At 39.4% G+C, this 20,532-nt stretch overlaps 1 protein-coding gene across 1 annotated transcript; it reads right to left on the reverse strand.

The window, feature by feature from the left end:
- Positions 1-492: 492 nt before the first annotated feature.
- Positions 493-20,504, reverse strand: LOC311128391 (T-box transcription factor TBX5-A-like; the record flags this gene model as incomplete). The annotated part of the gene is made up of 8 exons (XM_084160510.1): positions 493-1,082; positions 1,211-1,443; positions 4,231-4,322; positions 8,788-8,940; positions 16,129-16,276; positions 17,699-17,818; positions 19,602-19,696; positions 20,361-20,504. 8 exons carry the CDS (start codon positions 20,502-20,504, stop codon positions 493-495), a joined length of 1,575 nt encoding a protein of 524 aa, XP_084016636.1.
- Between the last annotated feature and the right edge of the window lie 28 nt (positions 20,505-20,532).

Genomic DNA, 20,532 nt, shown 5'->3' on the forward strand with positions numbered 1-20,532 from the left:
ATATACAAATCTACAGGATAAAGGTGAAAGAGCTTTCTATTGGCAGCAGAAAAAGATAACATATTCATAATGCAAACACCAAGATGTAAAATACACTATCAAAACAGAACAGTTTTAAAATGGGGGTCTCTCGATGAAGCCACTTCTGCACTTCTGTTCCTCATGCAAAAGTATAGGGTTTTAAACTTGTTTAGTTGTCCTTATAAGTCTCCTTAACTTCAAGGCCAATGCTTTTCTCCACCTTGTTTTGCCCATCCTCATGATGGTTGCCTATAGGCACAGTAAGAAGTCAACTGCAAAGACAGTCACGCAGTTCCTCTGAGCACCAAAGTCCAATGCTCTAGGCGGTCATGCCTCATTAATCTCACAAGACTGCACTGCCGTACAGTATAGCTTCAAAAATATAAATATAGATTTATCTAAAGCCCAACCCTATCATGGCCCTTTAAAAAAAATCCAACTTCTCCATCCTTTCCTATGAAGAAAGTCATTTTAGCTGCTCTCATTCCACTCAGGCATGACGCTGACGCTGTGCACTGTGTGGTACTGATGAGGCGACAGCGTGCGCGGGATCCCGTGTGAGTACAGGTACTCATTGCCTTGGAGACCTGTGGTGGGCGACTGGATACCTGCCCCGGGGCTACACTGGTGGCCCAGAGTTTGGTGGGCCATGGGGCCCTGGTATATGGCGTGGTGGGCTTCGCCCAGCTGCGGGGAGGCGTGGCTTGCCACCCCGCTCAGTCTGGACACCAGGGGCCCCGAGGTAAAGTGGGCGGAGAAGTGCTGGTAGGGCAGCCGCTCCATTGGCTGCATGGAGGTGACGGAGCAGCTGCCATAGGGCGAAACGCCGGCCCAGGTGTTGCAGCTGATGTCCTCCAAGCTGGGGACGGGCTCGGCCCCTTGGGAGGCGCTGGCGTACATACAGGCCTGCCTCTGGCCAGACTCGGTCCTGTAGGGCCCCCCGGGCAGGCCCAGGCTCTGAGGGTAGGTGACGGGACGGTAGTAATGGTCGTCCTCGCTGGAGGAGCTCTCCAGGTAAGCCTTCTTGTAGGTGTGCTCCCCTGAGTGACAGTCATCATCCACTACAGACAGGAAACAGTTACAGTACATATTTTTACTTTAGCAATCAACTATGTTTTCCATTTCTATGCTTCCTAACAACCCATCCCATTGGCATGCATGGCTTATATATCATGATAGCCTGGCCCACCTTTCCTCTTGATGCAGTGGTAGTCCTGGCTATGCTCGTGGGGCAGGGGGTAACAGCCAGACTGGGGCAGGAGGTCCTGTGAGGTGCTGGTGACCCCGTTCTCACACTGGGTGTACTGGGAGGCCAGGCCACTGGGAGTGACCATGCCCTGCACCTCCCCACTGAATGGGCTCTGGCTGGTGCCCACTCTCTGGCGCACCGTACTGCGAGGGACCACCGGGTATTCCTTAGTACTGCAAACATATACACACACACACACACACACACAGACAGGGTTACGAAATTATCATAACACTTATCGTACTGTATGCTTCTTCAATTTACACTGAGTGTACAAAACATTTGGACCACCTTCCTAATATTGAGTCGCTCGCCCTTTTCCCTCAGAACAGCCTCAATTCGTCGGGGCATGGACTTTACAAGGTGTCGAAAGCATTCCACAGGGATGCTGGCCCATGTTGACTCCAATGCTTCCCACATTTGTGTCAAGTTGTCTGGATGTCATTTGGGTGGTGGACCATTCTTGATACACACGGGAAACTGTTGAGCGTGAAAAACCCAGCAGCGTTGCAGTTCTTGACACACTCAAACTTGTGCACCTGGCACCTACTACCATACCCTGTTCAAAGGCACTTAAATATTTTGTCTTGCCTGCTCATTCACCCTCTGAATTGCACACATGTCTCAATTGTCTCAAGACTTGAAAAAATCATTTAACCTGTCTCCTCCCCTTCATCTACACTGATTGAAGTAGATTTAACAAGTGACATCAATAAGGGATCATATCTTTCACCTGGATTCACCTGGTCAGTCTATGTCATGGAAAGAGCAGGTGTTCCTAATGTTTTGTATTTATCACCACCACTACTACTACTACTACTACTATAATTACCATTAGTATTACTAATAGTAGTGATTATTAAATGGCCCAGTGCAGTCAAAAATGTGATTTTCCTGTGTTTTATATATATTTCCACACTGTGGTTGGAATAATACTGTGAAATTGTAAAAAAAATTGTGTAAGAGCTGTTTGAAAAGATGGCCTGAAATTTCAGCCTGTTTTGGTGGGATGGAGTTTTGGCCTGCCTGGTGACATCTCCAGGCAGTAAATTAGTTAATAGACCAATAGGAAAGAGAGCTCCAAACCTCTCTGCCAATAACAGCTAGTTTTCCGTTGTTTCCTCCCCATTCAGACCACTCCAAGACAGTACTAGCAAAATTCTTGCTAAGAAGCTATTTTAGTTTTAAGAAATTACCATTTTAATTGAGAACAATCAGAGTAAGGTACTTCATTGTTACCCAGAAATGATTTGCTATTGAGATAAAAATGGCTGCATTGGACCTTTAATCATCACCTAATTATCTTCCTTATAGTATTTATTCATTTATTTGCATTCATATTGCATTTACACATGCAAAAGAAGATAAATATGTTGCTGCCCCTGACCTCAGTCATTAACCATGGCTGACTTGTATACACAGTCTCTTTCATCCATTGATCTGACACTATACACTTCTCAATACTAACAAACCACACTGACTATCAATGAGTCACACCCACTTAGGATCCACTGAGAAAGTGTTCCGGAGGATCAGTTTCCAGTGAAAAGAAAGGAATTTATTCCAGTCCCATTAATCTAGAGGATCCATGAATGGACCGTTTTTGCTACTTCTGTTTCTTTGATTTCTTTGACTGTTTCTTTTGAACCAGTGACCTCATTTTGCAATAAGCTCTCCCTTGGAAATACTAACCAAGACCAGACGTGCTGAGCTTACTGTACTTACTTGGCAAGACAGGACAGTGGCATGTAGGAGTTATGGTGTGGTTTGGCCTTTGGCCAATTGAAATCAATTTACAAATGTCTATACAAAATAACTATCCCACTTACAGAAGTATTATCTTGTGACATAAACCAACTTAATCAACATCTGACTGAGATAACCCAATATTAAATATACAATATCAATTTGTGAACACCCCAGTGATGAATAAAAAATTACTGTGCAGGTGAAATAGTTTTGGAGAAAAAGGAAGGAAAAACATCCAAACCGTTCTGTCTTCTCTCATTAATTCCACTATAAGATTAGCAAAATGTGTACTATCACCTAATGTGGAAAATCATAGTCAACCAAAACTAACAAAATTAGATTAACCTGCAGTGGCTAATTAGAGAGAATGTTCTAATAATAATATGCCATTTAGCAGACGCTTTTATCCAAAGCGACTTACAGTCATGCGTGCATAAATGTTTTGTGTATGGGTGGTCCCGGGGATCGAACCCACTACCTTTGCGTTACAAGCGCCGTGCTCTACCAGCTGAGCTACAGAGGACCATGTTCTCCCATTCCAAATAAAATATATGGGAGGCAAAGTGTCACTGCCACATGGAAAACCAAACTCCGTTAACATTTTTCACAGATTCTGGGCAAGTTTCAAACCAGATTTTCTCCTTTGAAAATGTGTTTTCCACACTGTGTGGACGTATGTGAAAGTACTCATCTGGAGTGAATAGGGAAAAGAGCCATGTGGTCGATGCTGCTGCTGGACCAGCCATATCATCAATGCACAGACGACTGGTAGGAATATCCCTCCCGGTAAAGAGGGAGTTGCGTGAAAGGGAGATGTCGCAAGTTCAGAAGGCCCTGCCAGATCAGCCATAAAAGCCCTGGGACATGCAGACTGGCCCCTGCTCAAGAACTACACTTACACAGCTGGGGAGAGGGGGGCAGGGGGTGACGGGGCTCACTGAAAATAACACTCATCTGGTTTGCATTTCACTGATTGAGGGATTACAATGGTGCTTGTAAAGTGTCACTGTGATTCGAATGTCAGTAATCCTTATCTAATTGTGGTTACATTGTCTAATGCATGTTTCCAGTTTACCATATAGTGTGCTAAACAACGTCTAATGATGGTAATATTGGATTATTAGAGTTAGAAATGTTAGACAAGTCATGCACTGAATCAAAGCTTAGCCATTGGCTATCATGGGTCTGTTTGTGACTGGGATAGGTCCTACCTTTGCATTCTGGACATCCGGTGGAGCTCCATGTCATCACTCCCACGGAAGCCTTTGGCAAACGGGTTGTTCTCTATCTTAAGTTGGGTTATCTGCAAAACAGAAAGCACATTTGTCATACACAATTCAACCGTCAACACAATTCAACCGTCAATTAGCCTACAATATTATGTAAAAAGAAAACTTAGCATCACAATGCCATACACTTTTCCTTTTTCCTATATTCTGTGAGAAGGACTTGTTGTGTCCTTCAATGCCTATAGCAGGACATCTTCACTTAAAACCAGCGTCTTCACCCTCCCATGTGGAACATCATAAAGCCTCAAGATGGTTTTAGGATGAAACACTGGCCATACGTCCACACGCACACTGGTCAGTAGTCGCATGACAATCTTAACTTTTCAAATAAGCACTCAAAAGGGAAGAAACCTCACAAAAGCATTTAGCATGATAGGTCTACTGTACTACTTGGTTGTTGTGCACCTGGTTTAGATATTAATGTTTAGATTAAATGACCATGTGCTCAGACCATTAAGCACACAATTCAAATCTGAAAAACACATTTCATTAATTTAATCTAAATATGAAAACTGTAAAAAGTATTTAGTTCTGCTAACTACATTTATTTAGTGGAAACCCGTTGCCTAGAACCATTTGAGTAACCCAACACAAAGTATTTCAGTGTTCAATACTTAACCATATAAGGTGGTCACTTTATTACTTTATCTTTTTAAGTTGTAAATACTTAGCTGTTTTTTGGGGGGTGAACTTTCTGACACTAAATTGTGTATTTTTTTCTTACTATAACTATTGAAGTTACTTGAACATTAATATTTGTTGTAGTGAACATATACATTTATATATCAGAACAACACAGATAAATCCAGTGTTTTTTGCTCAAATATCAATGTCTGACTACTACTTTATTATATTAAGTAAAGATGTAACACATAATGAAATCAAGAAAGAACAACTTATTTAGATTGACTTTAAAACATTAAATAATCATAACTTGTAAAAACTCTAACTAGATTAGCAGAACACAAAGTTATTTACTCAATAATAAACAGTACTCAAAAATATAAAGTGATAAGAAATCGTATTGACATATGAGTTAGTACCACTTTTATGATTTGAGTTCTATTGACCACTGGCTAAATTTGCGTAGCCACTACTCAATTTCTTTAATGAGTTACTTTTTACAGTGTAGGGAGCAAGTAGCCCATCTTGGAAACAATTATATTATTTTCCAGATTGGACCAAAGCCATAGATTTTTCTTATTCAACAATGGATAATGGAATGAAGTTCTAACAGCCAACTAAATAGTAACGACTTGAGGTTAAACAGAATGCAGGGATAGCCCTCTAACAGGGCACGCGGTTTCTGGCAGGGAGACATAATTAGTTGGCTGGTCTGCTGTGCTTCCCGCCTCACAACAAGACTGGATTTTTGTTTACGCGCTGGCTCTCACTTTCCACAAAACCCTGTAAAATATCTCATTGAGACATACACGTTTTTAGCTTCTCGTTAACGCACTGTGCGTTTGGCAAAAGTCTAGATTTTCTTTGGGAAGCAAATGTAGAATAAAGTGTGGATAATACAGAAGTGTGGGGATACTGAATCTTACCATATTTCAACAACACGATTCTCAAAATGATTTCTCAAAAGGTATCTAGCCTATTAAAAAAGCAATAATTTTGAAAATAACTGTTGGTGGTACAAAATGTTTGCAAAAATAACTTGTAGCCTACACATGCTCAACAAAATATGCCTATAGGCCTACCTAAAAGCCTAACTGATATTTTAATCGCTTAATATCCCTATTTAATTGTAAGACAATTAGGCCTATGCAGGATAACCTAAGGTGTTTCAGGTGAATAGGACTATGAAATTACAAAGGGGGGCATGAAAACGAAGGCTATCTTCACATTTGAATAGCATAGTAAATGCAAATGTTAATAGAACGAAACCTAATTCACTAATAAAACTTTGATTAATATTTTCTATAGGCTATTGCGCGTCAACCAGGTTACATACAGTATATGTTCACTTGGACGAATTCATACCAGACTATACAAATGTAGAACTTTTTCCAAACTGTTTTATAAATATTGTATAGGGTGCGGTTGGTCTTATAAGAAAGAAAGCGCCATGCACGAACTAACCCTGTTCGTATGAAAAAACTACACGCCTGGGGTGACAGTTTCCTAACAATTCTGGAAACATTTATAGGCCTAAACACCCCATTTAATACAAAGCAAGTTGTTACCAATGCTGGTTCGTTAGATAGCCTACTTGCCTTGACTACCAAGGATAGCAATCATGACAAACATTCATTCATAATAGGCTACTGCATTTCTTTATCAGGCATTGCATGTGATACACTATTTGGCTATGGTAGGCCTATTTACCATAATGCAACTATAATTTGTAAGAGGTAGCCAATACGTTCAGATTCATAGGCCTAGGCCCAGTTTTTTATGTAGCCTATATAGAACTAACTCATTTGAGAACAGAAGATATTTGAAAAGGCGAGTTTTTTTTCGAAATAGTTTATTCAGAAGGAAACATTTGTTTTCAATTCAAGCATAGATGGGTATGGGCAAGTTTGACCGTTCTGAATAAACTGTTAACAGGTGGCTGCTCGCCTTTGTGCGCGTTCCCCCAAAAGGCATGGCATGATAACTTTCTCTTAGCTTAATTGGCAGATGTAACATTCTTTGATTATGTATTCGTGGTCAAATCAGAATAGAGTGTTTGTCTGGAAGTCTGGCAGGCTCTGGTAGCCTCATAATAATTAGCCCACGTTGCATTCTCAGGAGCCCTCAAACTCCCTGAATATAATTAATGGTTTCTTCAGAGTTTCAGTCATTTGGATTTCCTGTTTCTCAGAGTCTTTGGGAATTCGGATTGGCTCAGGACACGTTAAGGGTCCTTGCCCCCTCTCGCATATTCCCTCTGTCCCACACTAAAATCTGACTCAGACATAGTTAAAAACGGATGTTAAACAGACGCAGAAATGATTGGGCAGCACTCCTACGATTTTGAGTAGGCCTAGTCGGATTTGAGGAAAATGAATTCGTTTGATATGATTTCTATGTCTTCTCTTCGTAAATAAACGTGCCAATGCGCAGCCAAAATAAAGCACATGCAACAGGTGGTTGTAAATGTTTGAAAGTTCATATATGACAATATCACACTACATAAATGAATGAAAATATACCCACTTTTGAATTAGAACTTACTTAATAAGTACATTACAACACTTGACTTTAACCATTTATCTTCCAGGGATTTAAGTGTAAATAGACTATGCCTATATTTTTCTTAATGGTTTAATTTCAGTCTGAAAATATTTTGAAAACATTTTATATAGGCCTACACCACATTTTTGTGAATAATAAATTCAAATGAGGAAATTGGCTTTCTGATAAACAACCCTGAGCGTTCCATGGGAGGATTGTGTCCAACCATAACCATTCATTGCATAAAGACGAATAAATATTACTACGTGAAATGCTGAAAAGCTCATAATTCAGTGACAGAATTGCACTTTAAATTTTGTTATTTTTTAAAGAAAGCAGGACGCCAAACAGTTAATATTTTCGTTCATATGCGAACTCAAATTCGTTCATGTTCGAACCTGTGAATTATTAGCCTACATTTACATTATACAAATAAAATAAATGCATGCATACATTTATTTTTTGTCATCAATATTCATCACAATATGTACCATTTCGAGATTTATTGCAGCTTCAGGCTAAAAAAACGAGTTGCTTTAGGCCTATTTCTTACAGGCTAGGCTAACACCTACATTTTCTCTAATTGTATTAATAATATGCCTAGTTATAATAATAACTGTAGTAGCCTGTTAATAATACACTATTTATAAAGCCTAAACATAACAAAGCACATATAAGCATATAATAAAACGTCCACAATTTATGGACGTTAGACTCACGCCCTGAGCCTTATCTGTAATCCGTATCATTCACTAAAGTTTCATGAAACTGCACCAGTTGAAATGTCCAAAAGTCTCTTGAGTTCTTGCCTTGTCCAATATTTCGGACATGCGGTTTCCCCGACCCCATACTCACATCTGTCAATGACCTGAATATGATATCAGTGATTATCAGACTTGAACCTCGTGTTCTGCCACTGCTCATGGTGACATAGGCCTACATTAGACATTGTGGGGAAAGGACACACTCCATCCGCTTTATTGTTCAATCTTTGATAATCAGCTCATTCATCAGTTTTCAGTCTTCCCGTCACGTCTTTAGCAGCAATGTTGGCCTACAGCATGAAGAACTTTCTGATGTTCATGAACTGATTTCGATTTATCCATGAAGTGATTTTATAGACTATATGTCTATAAAATTAAGGCAAGGGCAATGCAAAAATTCGATTTCTCTATATGCCAAAAAGTTTTCATTAGTTCTAAACTGATTGTAATTAGGCCTACACATCTATAATACACTGGCAAATTCACACCTATTTAGGCTATTTTTACACAGATAAAACCATGGCGTAAATAGAACACTTAGGCCTACCTTATGGTTCTGGTAAGATGTAACCGCAATGAAGGCAGTCTCGGGGAAGACGTGGGTACAGAACGCCGTGTTTTTGGAGCCAAAGCCATTATTTTCATCCGCTTTCACGATGTGAATCCTGGGTTGGTATTTATGCATGGAGTTGAGGATAATCTGAAGAGAGAAATGTATTCCATTAAACGCCTTTTTGTATTTGGACAATTTCTCCTGACAAATACCCTGATGCATAATCCCACCAAAACCCAAATTCTGATATTATCAAAATCACATTCAGATAAATCTAAACCCATTCAGACAATGAAGATAAAGACAACATTTTATTGCTATTGCTTTGAATAAAAACATACAAATATAAAACATACAAAATATTTAATAAAACCATGAATATACCAATATGCCTAATCATAGCAATGTAAATATATTTGACCATAGAATTTACAGTCAAAATCTAAATGTGTGCATAGTTTATATGTAGCCTAACTCTACAACCCCATCACTGAAGGGCATTACAGTAATACATTCAGTAATAAATACATACATACAATATAATGTTATTTACATTACATGATAATGCACGTATGTCAAAAGAGATGAGTTCCCATTGTAACACGTGAACATCTTCCCTTTCCCTGCTTTCCCCCTGACCCCTGACCTAGTTTGTGCCAAGTGATGACTACTACCACTGGCTAGGCTGGCGACATTAAGACGGCGGTCCACCCAGTTGAACTTGAGCCCTGAACTCTTCTCATGGGGCCCTCTCATCCGCAGGCTTTAGTCTTAATTGGTCTGACATACTGTGGAGTCATGGGCATCAGCCGTGAGCATTCTAATGGTTTTTAATTTCATTAAATCCACTTACATTTAGAGATAACAAAACAGTGTTTTTTCTCCTTCACCTCCTCAGGAACCCCTGCCCCTTCGGGTATTCCTCCTATCTGTTATCTGTAGGGTTGTTTTCGTGCATTTCAAGCACGCTGCAGAGAAAAGGGAGAGGATGCGCTGACCTCCTAGACTGGTGGGGCATTACAAAGACATGACCTCAGTGGATTCTCACAACTGATGGAACAATTTAACCTCAAAATAGAGAGTAAATTGTGATCCACTGTGAATTTTCCAAAAGCACTTTGATAGTAGGTCAGTGTACAATTAATTTGATTGTCTTCTAAACAGAAATGGGTCAACGTCTTTCAACAGCCAACACTGGAAATGCATTATGACTCAGGTTGGTTTTGCACATTATAATACAATTGGTTAAAGCTTAAGTATTTTTGAGGTCTTATAAAACACGGAATCAGATAAATACTGTGGGAGAACGAACTACAGTGCCTTCAGTCATACCCCTTGACTTATTCCAAATTTCGTTGTTACAGCCTGAATTCAAAATGCATTTAAAAAGAAAAAGTTTGCTAATTTATTGAAAATAAAATACAGAAATATCTCATTTAGATAAGTATTCACACCCCTGAGTCAATACATTGTAGAAGCACCTTTGGCAGCAACTAGCTGTGAGTCTTTCTGGGTAAGTCACTAAGAGCGTTCCACACCTGGATTGTGCAACATTTGCCCACTTATTATTGTCAAAATTCTTCAAGCTCTGTCAAATTGGTTGTTGATCATTGCTAGACAACCAATTTCAGGTCTTGCCATAGATTTTCAAGTAGATTTAAGTCAAAACTGTAACTTGGCCACTCAGCAACATTCACTGTCTTCTTGGTAAGCAACTCCAGTGTAGATTTGGCCTTGTGTTTTAGGTTATTGTCCTACTGAAAGGTGAATTAATCTCCCAGTGTCTTGTGGAAAGCAGACTGAACCAAGTTTTCCTCTAGGATGTTGCCTGTGCTTAGCTCCGTCCTACTGAAGGGTGAATTAATCTCCCAGTGTCTTGTGGAAAGCAGACTGAACCAAGTTTTCCTCTAGGATTTTGCCTGTGCTTAGCTCCATACCGTTTCTTTTTTTATCCTGAAAAACTTGCCAGTCCTGAATGTTTACAAGCATACCCATAACATGATGCAGCCACCACTATGCTTGAAAATACAGTGCCTTGCAAAAGTATTCATCGCCCTTGCCGTTTTTCCTATTTTGTTGCATTACAACTTGTAATTTAAATATATTTTTTGGGGGATTTTATGTAATGGACATACACAAAATAGTCCAAATTGGTGAAGTGGAATGAAAAAAATAACTTGTTTCAAATAAGTATAAAAAATAAATAACGGAAAAGTGGTGCGTGCATATGAATTCACCCCTTTTGCTATGAACCCCCTAAATAAGTTCTGGTGCAACCAATTACCTTCAGAAGTCACATAATTAGTTAAATAAAGTCCACCTGTGTGCAATCTAAGTGTCACATGATCTGTCACATGATCTCAGTATATATACACCTGTTCTGAAAGGCCCCAGAGTCTGCAACACCACTAAGCTAAGAATTTGGCACCACAACAAACCTGCCAAGAGAGGGCCGCCCACCAAAACTCACGGACCAGGCAAGGAGTGCATTAATCAGAGAGGCAACAAAGAGACCAAAGATAACCCTGAAGGAGCTGCAAAGCTCCACAGCGGAGATTGGAGTATCTGTCCATAGGACCACATTAAGCTGTACACTCCACAGAGCTGGACTTTACGGAAGAGTGGCCAGAAAAAAGCCATTGCTTAAAGAAAAAAATAAGCAAACATGTTTGGTGTTCGCCAAAAGGCATGTGGGAGACTCCCCAAACATATGGAAAAAGGTACTCTGGTCAGATGAGACTAAAATTGAGCTTTTAGGCCATCAAGGAAAATTCTATGTCTGGCACAAACCCAACACCTCTCATCACCCCGAGAACACCATTCCCACAGTGAAGCATGGTGGTGGCAGCATCATGCTGTGGGGATGTTTTTCATCGGCAGGGACTGGGAAACTGGTCAGAATTGAAGGAATGATGGATGGCGCTAAATACAAGGAAATTATTGAGGGAAACCTGTTTCAGTCTTCCAGAGATTTGAGACTGGGATGGAGGTTCACCTTCCAGCAGTGAATAGTAATGCACGCTCATGTTTTCTGTTTTTTTTGTCTTATTTCTTGTTTGTTTCACTTTTTTGATTTTTTGCATTTTCAAAGTGGTAGGCATGTTGTGTAAATCAAATGATACAACCCCCCCCCCCCAAAAAAAATAATCCATTTTAAATCCAGGTTGTAAGGCAACAAAATAGGAAATATGCCAAGGGGGGTGAATACTTTCGCAAGCCACTGTATGGAGAGTGATACTCCATAATGTGTTGTATTGGATTTGCCCCAAACATAACACTTTGTATTTACAGTACTACGTTAGTGACTTGTTGCAAACAAGATGCATGTTTTGGAATATTTGTATTATGTACAGGCTTCCTTCTTTTCACTCTGTCAATTAAGTTAGTATTGCGGAGTAACTCCAATGTTGTTAATCCATCCTCAGTTTTCGCCTATCACAGCCATTAAACTCTGTAACTGTTTTAAAGTAGCCATTGGCCTCATGGTGAAATCCCTGAGCAGTTTCCTTCCTCTCCGGCAACTAAGTTAGGAAGGACGCCTGTATCTTTGTAGTGACTGGGTGTATTGATGCACCATCCAAAGTGTAATTAATAACTTCACCATGCTCAAAGGGATATTCAATGTCTGTTTTTGTTGTTATTTACCCGTCTACCAATAGGTGCCCTTCTTTGCGAGGCATTGGAAAACATCCTTGGTCTTTGTGGTTGAATCTGTGTTTGTAATTCACAGCTCGATTGAGGGACCTTACAGATAATTGGTTGTGTGGGGTACAGAGATGAGGTAATCATTCAAAAATCATGTTAAACACTATTATCGCACACAGAGTGAGTCCATGTAACTTATTATGTGACTTGTTAAGCACATTTTTACTCCTGAACTTATTTAGGCTTACCATAACAAAGTGGTTGAATACTTATTGACTCAAGACATTTCAGCTTTTCATTTGAAATCAATGTGTAAAAATTTCGAAAAACATAAGTACACTATGACATTGTTGGGTATTGTGTGTAGGCCAGTGACAAAAAATCTATATTTAATCAATTTTAAATTCAGGCTGTAACACAACAAAATGTGGAAAATGTCAAGGGGTGTGAATACTTTCTGAAGGCACTGTATATTTTCACATTCACCAATACCACCACCAGTGGTGTAAAGTACTTAAGTAAAAATACTTTAAAGTACTACTTAAGTAGTTTTTTGGATTATCTATTTTTGACTACTTTTACTTTTACTTTTACAAAGAAAATAATGTCGTTTTTCCTCCATACATTTTCCCTGACACCCAAAAGTACTCGTTACATTTTGAATGCTTAGCAGGACAGGAAAATGTCCCAATTCACGCACTTATCAAGAGAACATCCCTGGGCATCCCTACTGCTTCTGATCTGGCAGACTCATGAAACACAAATGCTTCATTTGTAAATTATGTCTGAGTGTTTTAGCATGTCCCTGGCTATCCGTAAAATAAAATAAAAATGGTGCTGTCTGGTTTGCTTAATATAAGCACTTTGAAATTATTTATACTTTTACTTTTGATACTTAGGTATATTTTTGCAATTACATTTGCTTTTGATACTTAAGTATATTTAAAACCAAATACTTTTAGACTTTACTGAAGTAGTATTTGGCTGGTTGACTTTCACTTTTACTTGAGTCATTTTCTATTAAGGTATCTTTACTTTTACTCAAGTATGACAATTGGGTACTTTTTCCACAACTGCCCACCACAAAGCCTTCAATGGAGGTTGGTTGGGGACTTTAAAATAATTTATGAACATCAGCGTATATCACCGACACTGCAAATGTACAAGTTACTGACAAGGTAAAAATCTCTCGTTCTGCCCCTGAGTAAGGCAGTTAACCCACTGTTCCCCCGGAGCCGATGACGTGGATATCGATTAAGGCACCCCCCCCCCGCACCTCTCTGATTCAGAGGGGTTGGGTTAAATGCGGAAGACACATTTCAGTTGAATACATTCAGTTGTACAACTGACTAGGTATCCCACTTTCCCTTTTCCCTTTATCTGGCTAACAGATTCACAATGATACAAACCATTGGAATGGTTTGATTTACACCATTCAGATGGTTGTAACCTTGTCTTCTAACTCCCATGTCTGTCATGTAACCTACACACCAAAAGTATTGTTTTAATTTCTTACAAAACAACAACATGAAGCACAGACAGACATACTGTGGGTTGGTTCCCTGCATGTCTGTCTGAAGGGGCGACCAGAGTAGAGCAGACCACCCACTAGGCCTCCAGCACACGCCTCGTCTCCCTGCTCTGCTGCCTGGCTCTCTGCATCTCCATTCTCTGTATGATAGTATTTAGTATTAGTGAGGGATCACCCTGGGTCCCCTGCGGCTGCCCTCCGCTTTCAAGTTCCTCCACATCAGAGGGCTTTCTGAATCTATTGCTCATCGCATACTGCCATTCGAACATAAACAGTGCGATATCCACAACCTACCCTGCTGGCAAAAACATGTGTGGGGAGGACTGGACGAGTGCACCAGCACCAGCAAATTGTGGAGAAGATGAATAACGTTGAAAAATGTTTCGCAAGTTAAGAGGAAGATCAAAGCCATAGCTGAGGCTTGTGATAAGTGTTGTGTTGGATAAACCGTAGTTCTTAAGTTGAAAATGGATAATCATACTGTATGTTTATATACATACTGTTGGTATCAGATAGAGACGAAAGGCTCAGTTAGCAACATGTAACCCAAATAGCTGAGATTATACCATCTACATGATTGAGAATAAGAAACATAAAATATATAGATATTGTCAATAAGATGCATGTTAACATTGACCATATAAAATTAACTGTAGAAATCTATCCTAGGAAATATCAGAAATCCCTTCAATAAACTCACATTCATAGTCAATTCCAAACATAGAGTAATAAAAAACATTAATTTCAACCAATGGAGATGGCTTCTAAACCATATAGGAGCCACTGTTCTATCGCAGCATGTTCTCTGGCTGAGGAGGGGAGGTCCTGCTCTGCTCTGTCTAATATCCAGACAGTTTCAGGTCCCTCCTATAACTGGCTCAACCTACCTCACCGACATGTTTCAGCTCCACGTCCGAAGCTAGTAATTATAAATCGTCTCAAAGTTATGTCAGCCAGCTGGACCAACAAGCTGATGGAATATGTTTTTGGCCCGGCAGCAGTGTTTCATTTATGAATCCCATGGTACTCCCTGAGCACGAAAGAGGGCAAGCCAGGAACCACTGCAACCAATCATAAATGCATTCTGCGACGCGAAATTTACAACACCTCTCACATTCCAACTGAACTGAGCTCCAATTTCATTCTACTAGCTTGGTTTTGGCAAGGCAACAATCGCTATAAATTCTCACACACCGCCAATGGAGTCATGTGATCAGGCAGAAGATAGATAGTGCTGTAGGTGATAGTTAAAAAGAGTAAAATCTGTCCTATTACTGACTTCAGAATCACAAGCATGGTGCTATAGATTTGCAGTGAGCCTATACTTTTACGAATGCAAACAATAAAACATTATTTCCAATCAACATACTCCCTACTACAGCTATCATCAATGACTACAAGTTGCTATTAAATTTGACTGATTTTGTGCTGACCTTTATAGTGTTATGGTTTGCACCCAGTCTGTTATGCTGAAGTAATATCACATATTTGCTTCACTCTGAGCAGAAAGAGTAGGTTCCACCAACTGCAATTCTTATCAGCTTCATACAAATAGAATTAACAAGGAAGTGACCAATATTGACACTTTCCTGCCTGTCATAATTCAAGAGATGGATAGAGGAAGTTTATCACTTAGCTTTCTATAATTTCTTATTGGTTCATTTGTGCATAATCTACTTCCTTATTTCAATTTCTATAACAACCACTATTGTTTTTTGGGTTGTCAACAATAGCATAGGGCTGTTTTTATGTCCTATAAGGGATATGACTATTGTATTGTATTGTATTGTATTGTAATCTGTCCAATCCTTCATTCTCTGTTGATGTGTAATTTGGCCAAAATGTCACCCACACCTCCAACCTCATGAAATCTCTAGCCAAGAGCACCATTTTTAACATCGAAACAAATAGATGATGTAATTGATGTTTGTGTTTGCTATTTTGTTTCCGACATGGATCTCAAAATCTGGGGTATTGGGAGTTCATAATAATAGGTCTTTAAAGGGAAAGAAACGGATGCCAACTGACTTCTAATCTTTACTACTGCAAGCAGATGCTGTGTTAATCATTATAAGCCGTAAGTATTCCTTTACGAAATTCATCAAGCATCTTGCAGACAAACCCGTAACATATGAAGAGTTAAGTAACCGTAAACATACGTGACCAAAAGGATCCAGGTGGTTATTCGTCAGTTTCAGCTTCTGGAAAGAGACAAGCTGCCTCATCCAATGCGCCCCCGTCGCAGGAGAGTCCGGGTGAACGTAGAGCCTCCCGGGCATGGCAGGCTCGGCCTTCCCGGTCACAGACCTGAATCACAGCACCAAAGTCAGCGTTTTACCCTAAAACCAGAGCAACATTAACCCATCTATAAATGGTAGGCTAGGCCTATGCTTATGTGAGCAGATACAAGCGACATTTAACCTACAAAGTTGTTCCACTCGTGAAAAATACTTTCTCACATTAAAATATGCTGTTTATGAAAATGCTTAGGCTCCCTTTCCCTTTTCATAGTGGTTTAGCCTAATATGTAGCCAAGGCTTCTTCGAAATCAATTCAGTTAGGCTATTTGGAAGTAGGCTTAGGGTTTGTTCCAAAACAGGAGATTTTATCAAGATTATCCAGTTAATTAAATTGAAGTTTTGAGAAATGCCTTTAGTTGTAGCCTAGCCTATAGTTTGTAATACTGTACTCTCGCCCCGTTGGAATAAGAATGACAAATTATTGTAAAAATGGCTATTGCATGACAATAATTAAAATGTAAAAGAAAATTACAAATATAATAGCCTACATTAGGTATGTCGTGCTACGTGGACAGTTTGGTTGGGTCAGCCTAATTAGCATAACCAATGCGCTGAACGGATCATTATCTGCGGTATTGGCATATGATTATCCTCCTTAAAAACTCTCCATTGAAAACCACTGATCCAAACAAGGCATTCTTGACCAGATGGACATGACACTAACAACTAGTGTTTAGGCTATGTTTCGCTGATAGTAAAGATTGTATTTCTGAGGTGTCCAAAGAGATCTACACCCTCACCAAAGGAAACATCAACACAAATATGAGTTCATTAATTGGCATAAACCACCTCTAGTTGGTAGTCAGCAGAACTCCGCAGCACTTGCAAAGGATCCCCCCCTACTCCACACGAAAGCTATTTCTTTTTCAGAATTGGTAAACGTTTAGTACTTGAAACATAGGCTAAGGCTGCATGTCTCAAAACATCAACATTTTGAGACATTTGAGAAATAATGAATCGTTTGCTAAAGAACCAGTAAATGTACTCAAACATAATTTGAGCCATAAGCCGTAGGTCAAACTTATTTCAATAAAAAACGTTTTTAGTCCGAAGACTGATTATAAATCTCATTCCGATGTGTGAAGTATAATGCTTTATTTACATGAACTGGATACGGCCTAATACCAGGCTACTTTATTGCACATTGACTACAGTTTCCATCTATCTATATACAATAGCCTGATAGCTATAGGCCCATATGCTACTGAAATGTACTGTAAAGTTATTAAAACTCTGTAGGGGGAGAGGGGTTGTACTCCGCAAACAGAAAACACCTAATTGATCAGTGAAACATCCTGGATAAAAAATAGGCTACATATGATAATGTGTTCATATCTTGTATACAGGTATGCTACTTATTGTCATAAGGCTGTGGACATTGGCTCTGATGCGATCCCAGAGCCACTTTATTTGTAAAAGTGTTACACACCATTTATTATCAGCGAATTTGTAGCGATGGTCGTCCGCAGGCACGACATCCATCAGGAGTATGTATTTCGTTTTAGGGTTCAATCCAGTGACCTTCACTTTGAAGCTGGGAAACATTCGCCTGCAAATGAAGCAAGATAGTTACACAATGCAAGTGCATACATTAATACATTATGACTGTTATAGGCTATCGTTGATTGAAGTGACCTGATATTTGCTTAAGGCAATGTATGATTATTTACAGTCTATGCTATGACATGTATGGACAAGAGTCGATATTCAACTCTGCCATATCAATTGATTACTTCCGAAATCACACTGTCAAATTCAATGAAATTCTGCGACCTTGACGCACAGTTGTTGCATAGAAGCCCACAACTTGTTCCAAACCCAGCAAGCTTAAAAGACCAACATATGACCAACTATGCATACACTGCACGTCTTTTGGTGGATCAGGGTGTAAACCCACTGGTTCACAACTAATGTATATGCTATCAACGCCAGATAGCCTATGTAAAACCAAATTAAATTTAGAACAACAATCAATCAAACATAATAAAATGAAAGGGAATTAGGTAACCTAATATATATATATTGTTCGTTTGGAAGCGACTGCATACTTTTACGCATGCAACAACTGAAACGAATGCATACTTCAACAAAATAAAACATTTATGAAGGAAGAGCCTAAAGTTTCACGGTGAAATAAACGTTAGCTGCTTTTGCATCAAATGCCTCACTAAAACCAGATGCATGGTAGCCTGCACATATATTTTCACACGTGCATATGTTCAGAACTTTTACACAAGTAACCTGATGAAATAGGGTCTACCAGGTTGGAAAAACGTCAGTAGTCAGTGAGTGGCTGAGAGTATTGAAATTGCTAAGGAAAAGAAGTCGTACGCCGATTGAGATCCAGGCCTCTAGGCCTACAAGCTGTTTCTCAAACGTGTGACCTGCCTGAATAAAGAGGCAGCGGCGAGGTGATGGGAAGGGGTAAGGGCTGGTTAATAACGAGGGAGGGAGGGATGATAACGTCTCAAGCCAATAAGGGGGGAATGAATGGACAGAATATAAAGACAGCTTTATGCAGTTGAGAAAAAAATATGAACCTAGTGCAGACTGTAAGGATGTTGAGACATAGCTAAAATGAATAATAAATAGGCTACCTAAGAGCCACAAGACGATTTGTTAACATGAGCAGAGACCACCGACCATCATGCATATTCAAGTTCACACTAAACTGAGGTAGAAGATTATCTCAACCATATTCCGTGAGAGTCTCTGAGCAGGACAGGTAGGTGTAAGCCTAATTGCTGAGCAGATTTACACCGGGCTCATCTCGTCCTAAATTCCTTAAATGCAAAATCGTGTAGGCCTTTTTGTCTTGAAAACGTGAAGAACATAAGGAAATAATGATTTTTTTTTTTTTCATACATCCAATTTGGAAAAAGACAATAAACGGTTGGAAAAAAATGACAGGATTAAAATAATTGAGGATATATAGGCTATAAAGCATGTTTCTTTGACTTTTATCTAACCAAGGGCCAGTCTCAAACCGACTATAGGCCTATAGATTTATTCAGAAACTATGCATTGGTACATTGATACAGAATGAAGTGTAAATACAGTAGGCCTCCCTCCAGAAAACGAATACAACATCAATATAACTATCACTATTGCAACACAAAAATATTTATAAAAATCTATTTTCTCCGTGGAAATAAGCCTAGGTATGGACGAAATCACTTTTTCAGACAGCGCTGTCAAAACTAAAACCACTAAATGCTGACCATTTTCATTTACAAATAATGATTAAAACATAACCTCAAATGCATTTTATGTTTCTCAAATGTATTTGCATAACCCGTTAATGCCAGTATAAGCAGTTGTTGCTCTCTTACCTTCCCGCTTTGGTGATGATCATCTCCGTCCCCACCTCGTGAAACTTCGCCCACAGTTCCCTCTCATGCAGGTACACTTTTATCCCCTCCATTCCCTTCAAAATTAGACAAGTAAAAGGAATATCAATATTACTTTTCTTGCAGTTGAGACCATTTGGTAAGCTTATTTAGCCCAATTATTATACAAATAATATTTATGTCACTAGGCCTATGTCATGTCATTCATACAGGGTAAATGTTGCACTGTGGTATAAATTCCATAATAGTTTAACAAAAACCTAGACATAATAGAATTTCATATAAGCCTACTATTCACATTGGGCTACCTTGTGAAACAGTAGGCTACTATTCTGAAATAGTATACCATCATTTTCCATTAAGCCTATAGTATAACTAGCCTATACATTCAGTGCTTTGACTATAAATAGGCAGATAATAAAATCTCTCAAAGAAAGTACACGAAACTGCAATAACTGCAGCACTGGTCTACGGTAACCAACTACCAAGCGATTCCTCGAGTTGATTGACATGATCAATTCACGAAACTTTGTAGCCTATAGGACATAGTTCAAAACAATGGGAATTCTACGCTTTTATGCACACTAAGGTCTGAAAGGTTGGCAGTGCATGTACTTATCTCATGAGTCGTTTACAGATATCCAGATTTAATAAATAGGCCTAGATATAGGTCCAGAGCAACCCCTAGCCAGTGACTTGAGACCTGAAGTGCATAGGCTCAAAATAGCATGTAAAGCTGACCTGTTGAATATAGGTCGTCTGGGAGGATGGAGATTTGCTCGAAGTTCCATTTTGTTTCTCTGCTTTACTCTCAGTGTGTAATTCCTTTGACTCTGACCCGCTGGGCGAACTTTGCAGTCCAAATGTTTCCTTCTGGTCTGCCATGTCTGGAGTCAGATCGAAACAAAAGCGC

Source organism: Coregonus lavaretus (genome assembly GCF_964263955.1).
Source record: "Coregonus lavaretus genome assembly, chromosome: 4".
NCBI classification, from domain to species: domain Eukaryota; kingdom Metazoa; phylum Chordata; class Actinopteri; order Salmoniformes; family Salmonidae; genus Coregonus; species Coregonus lavaretus.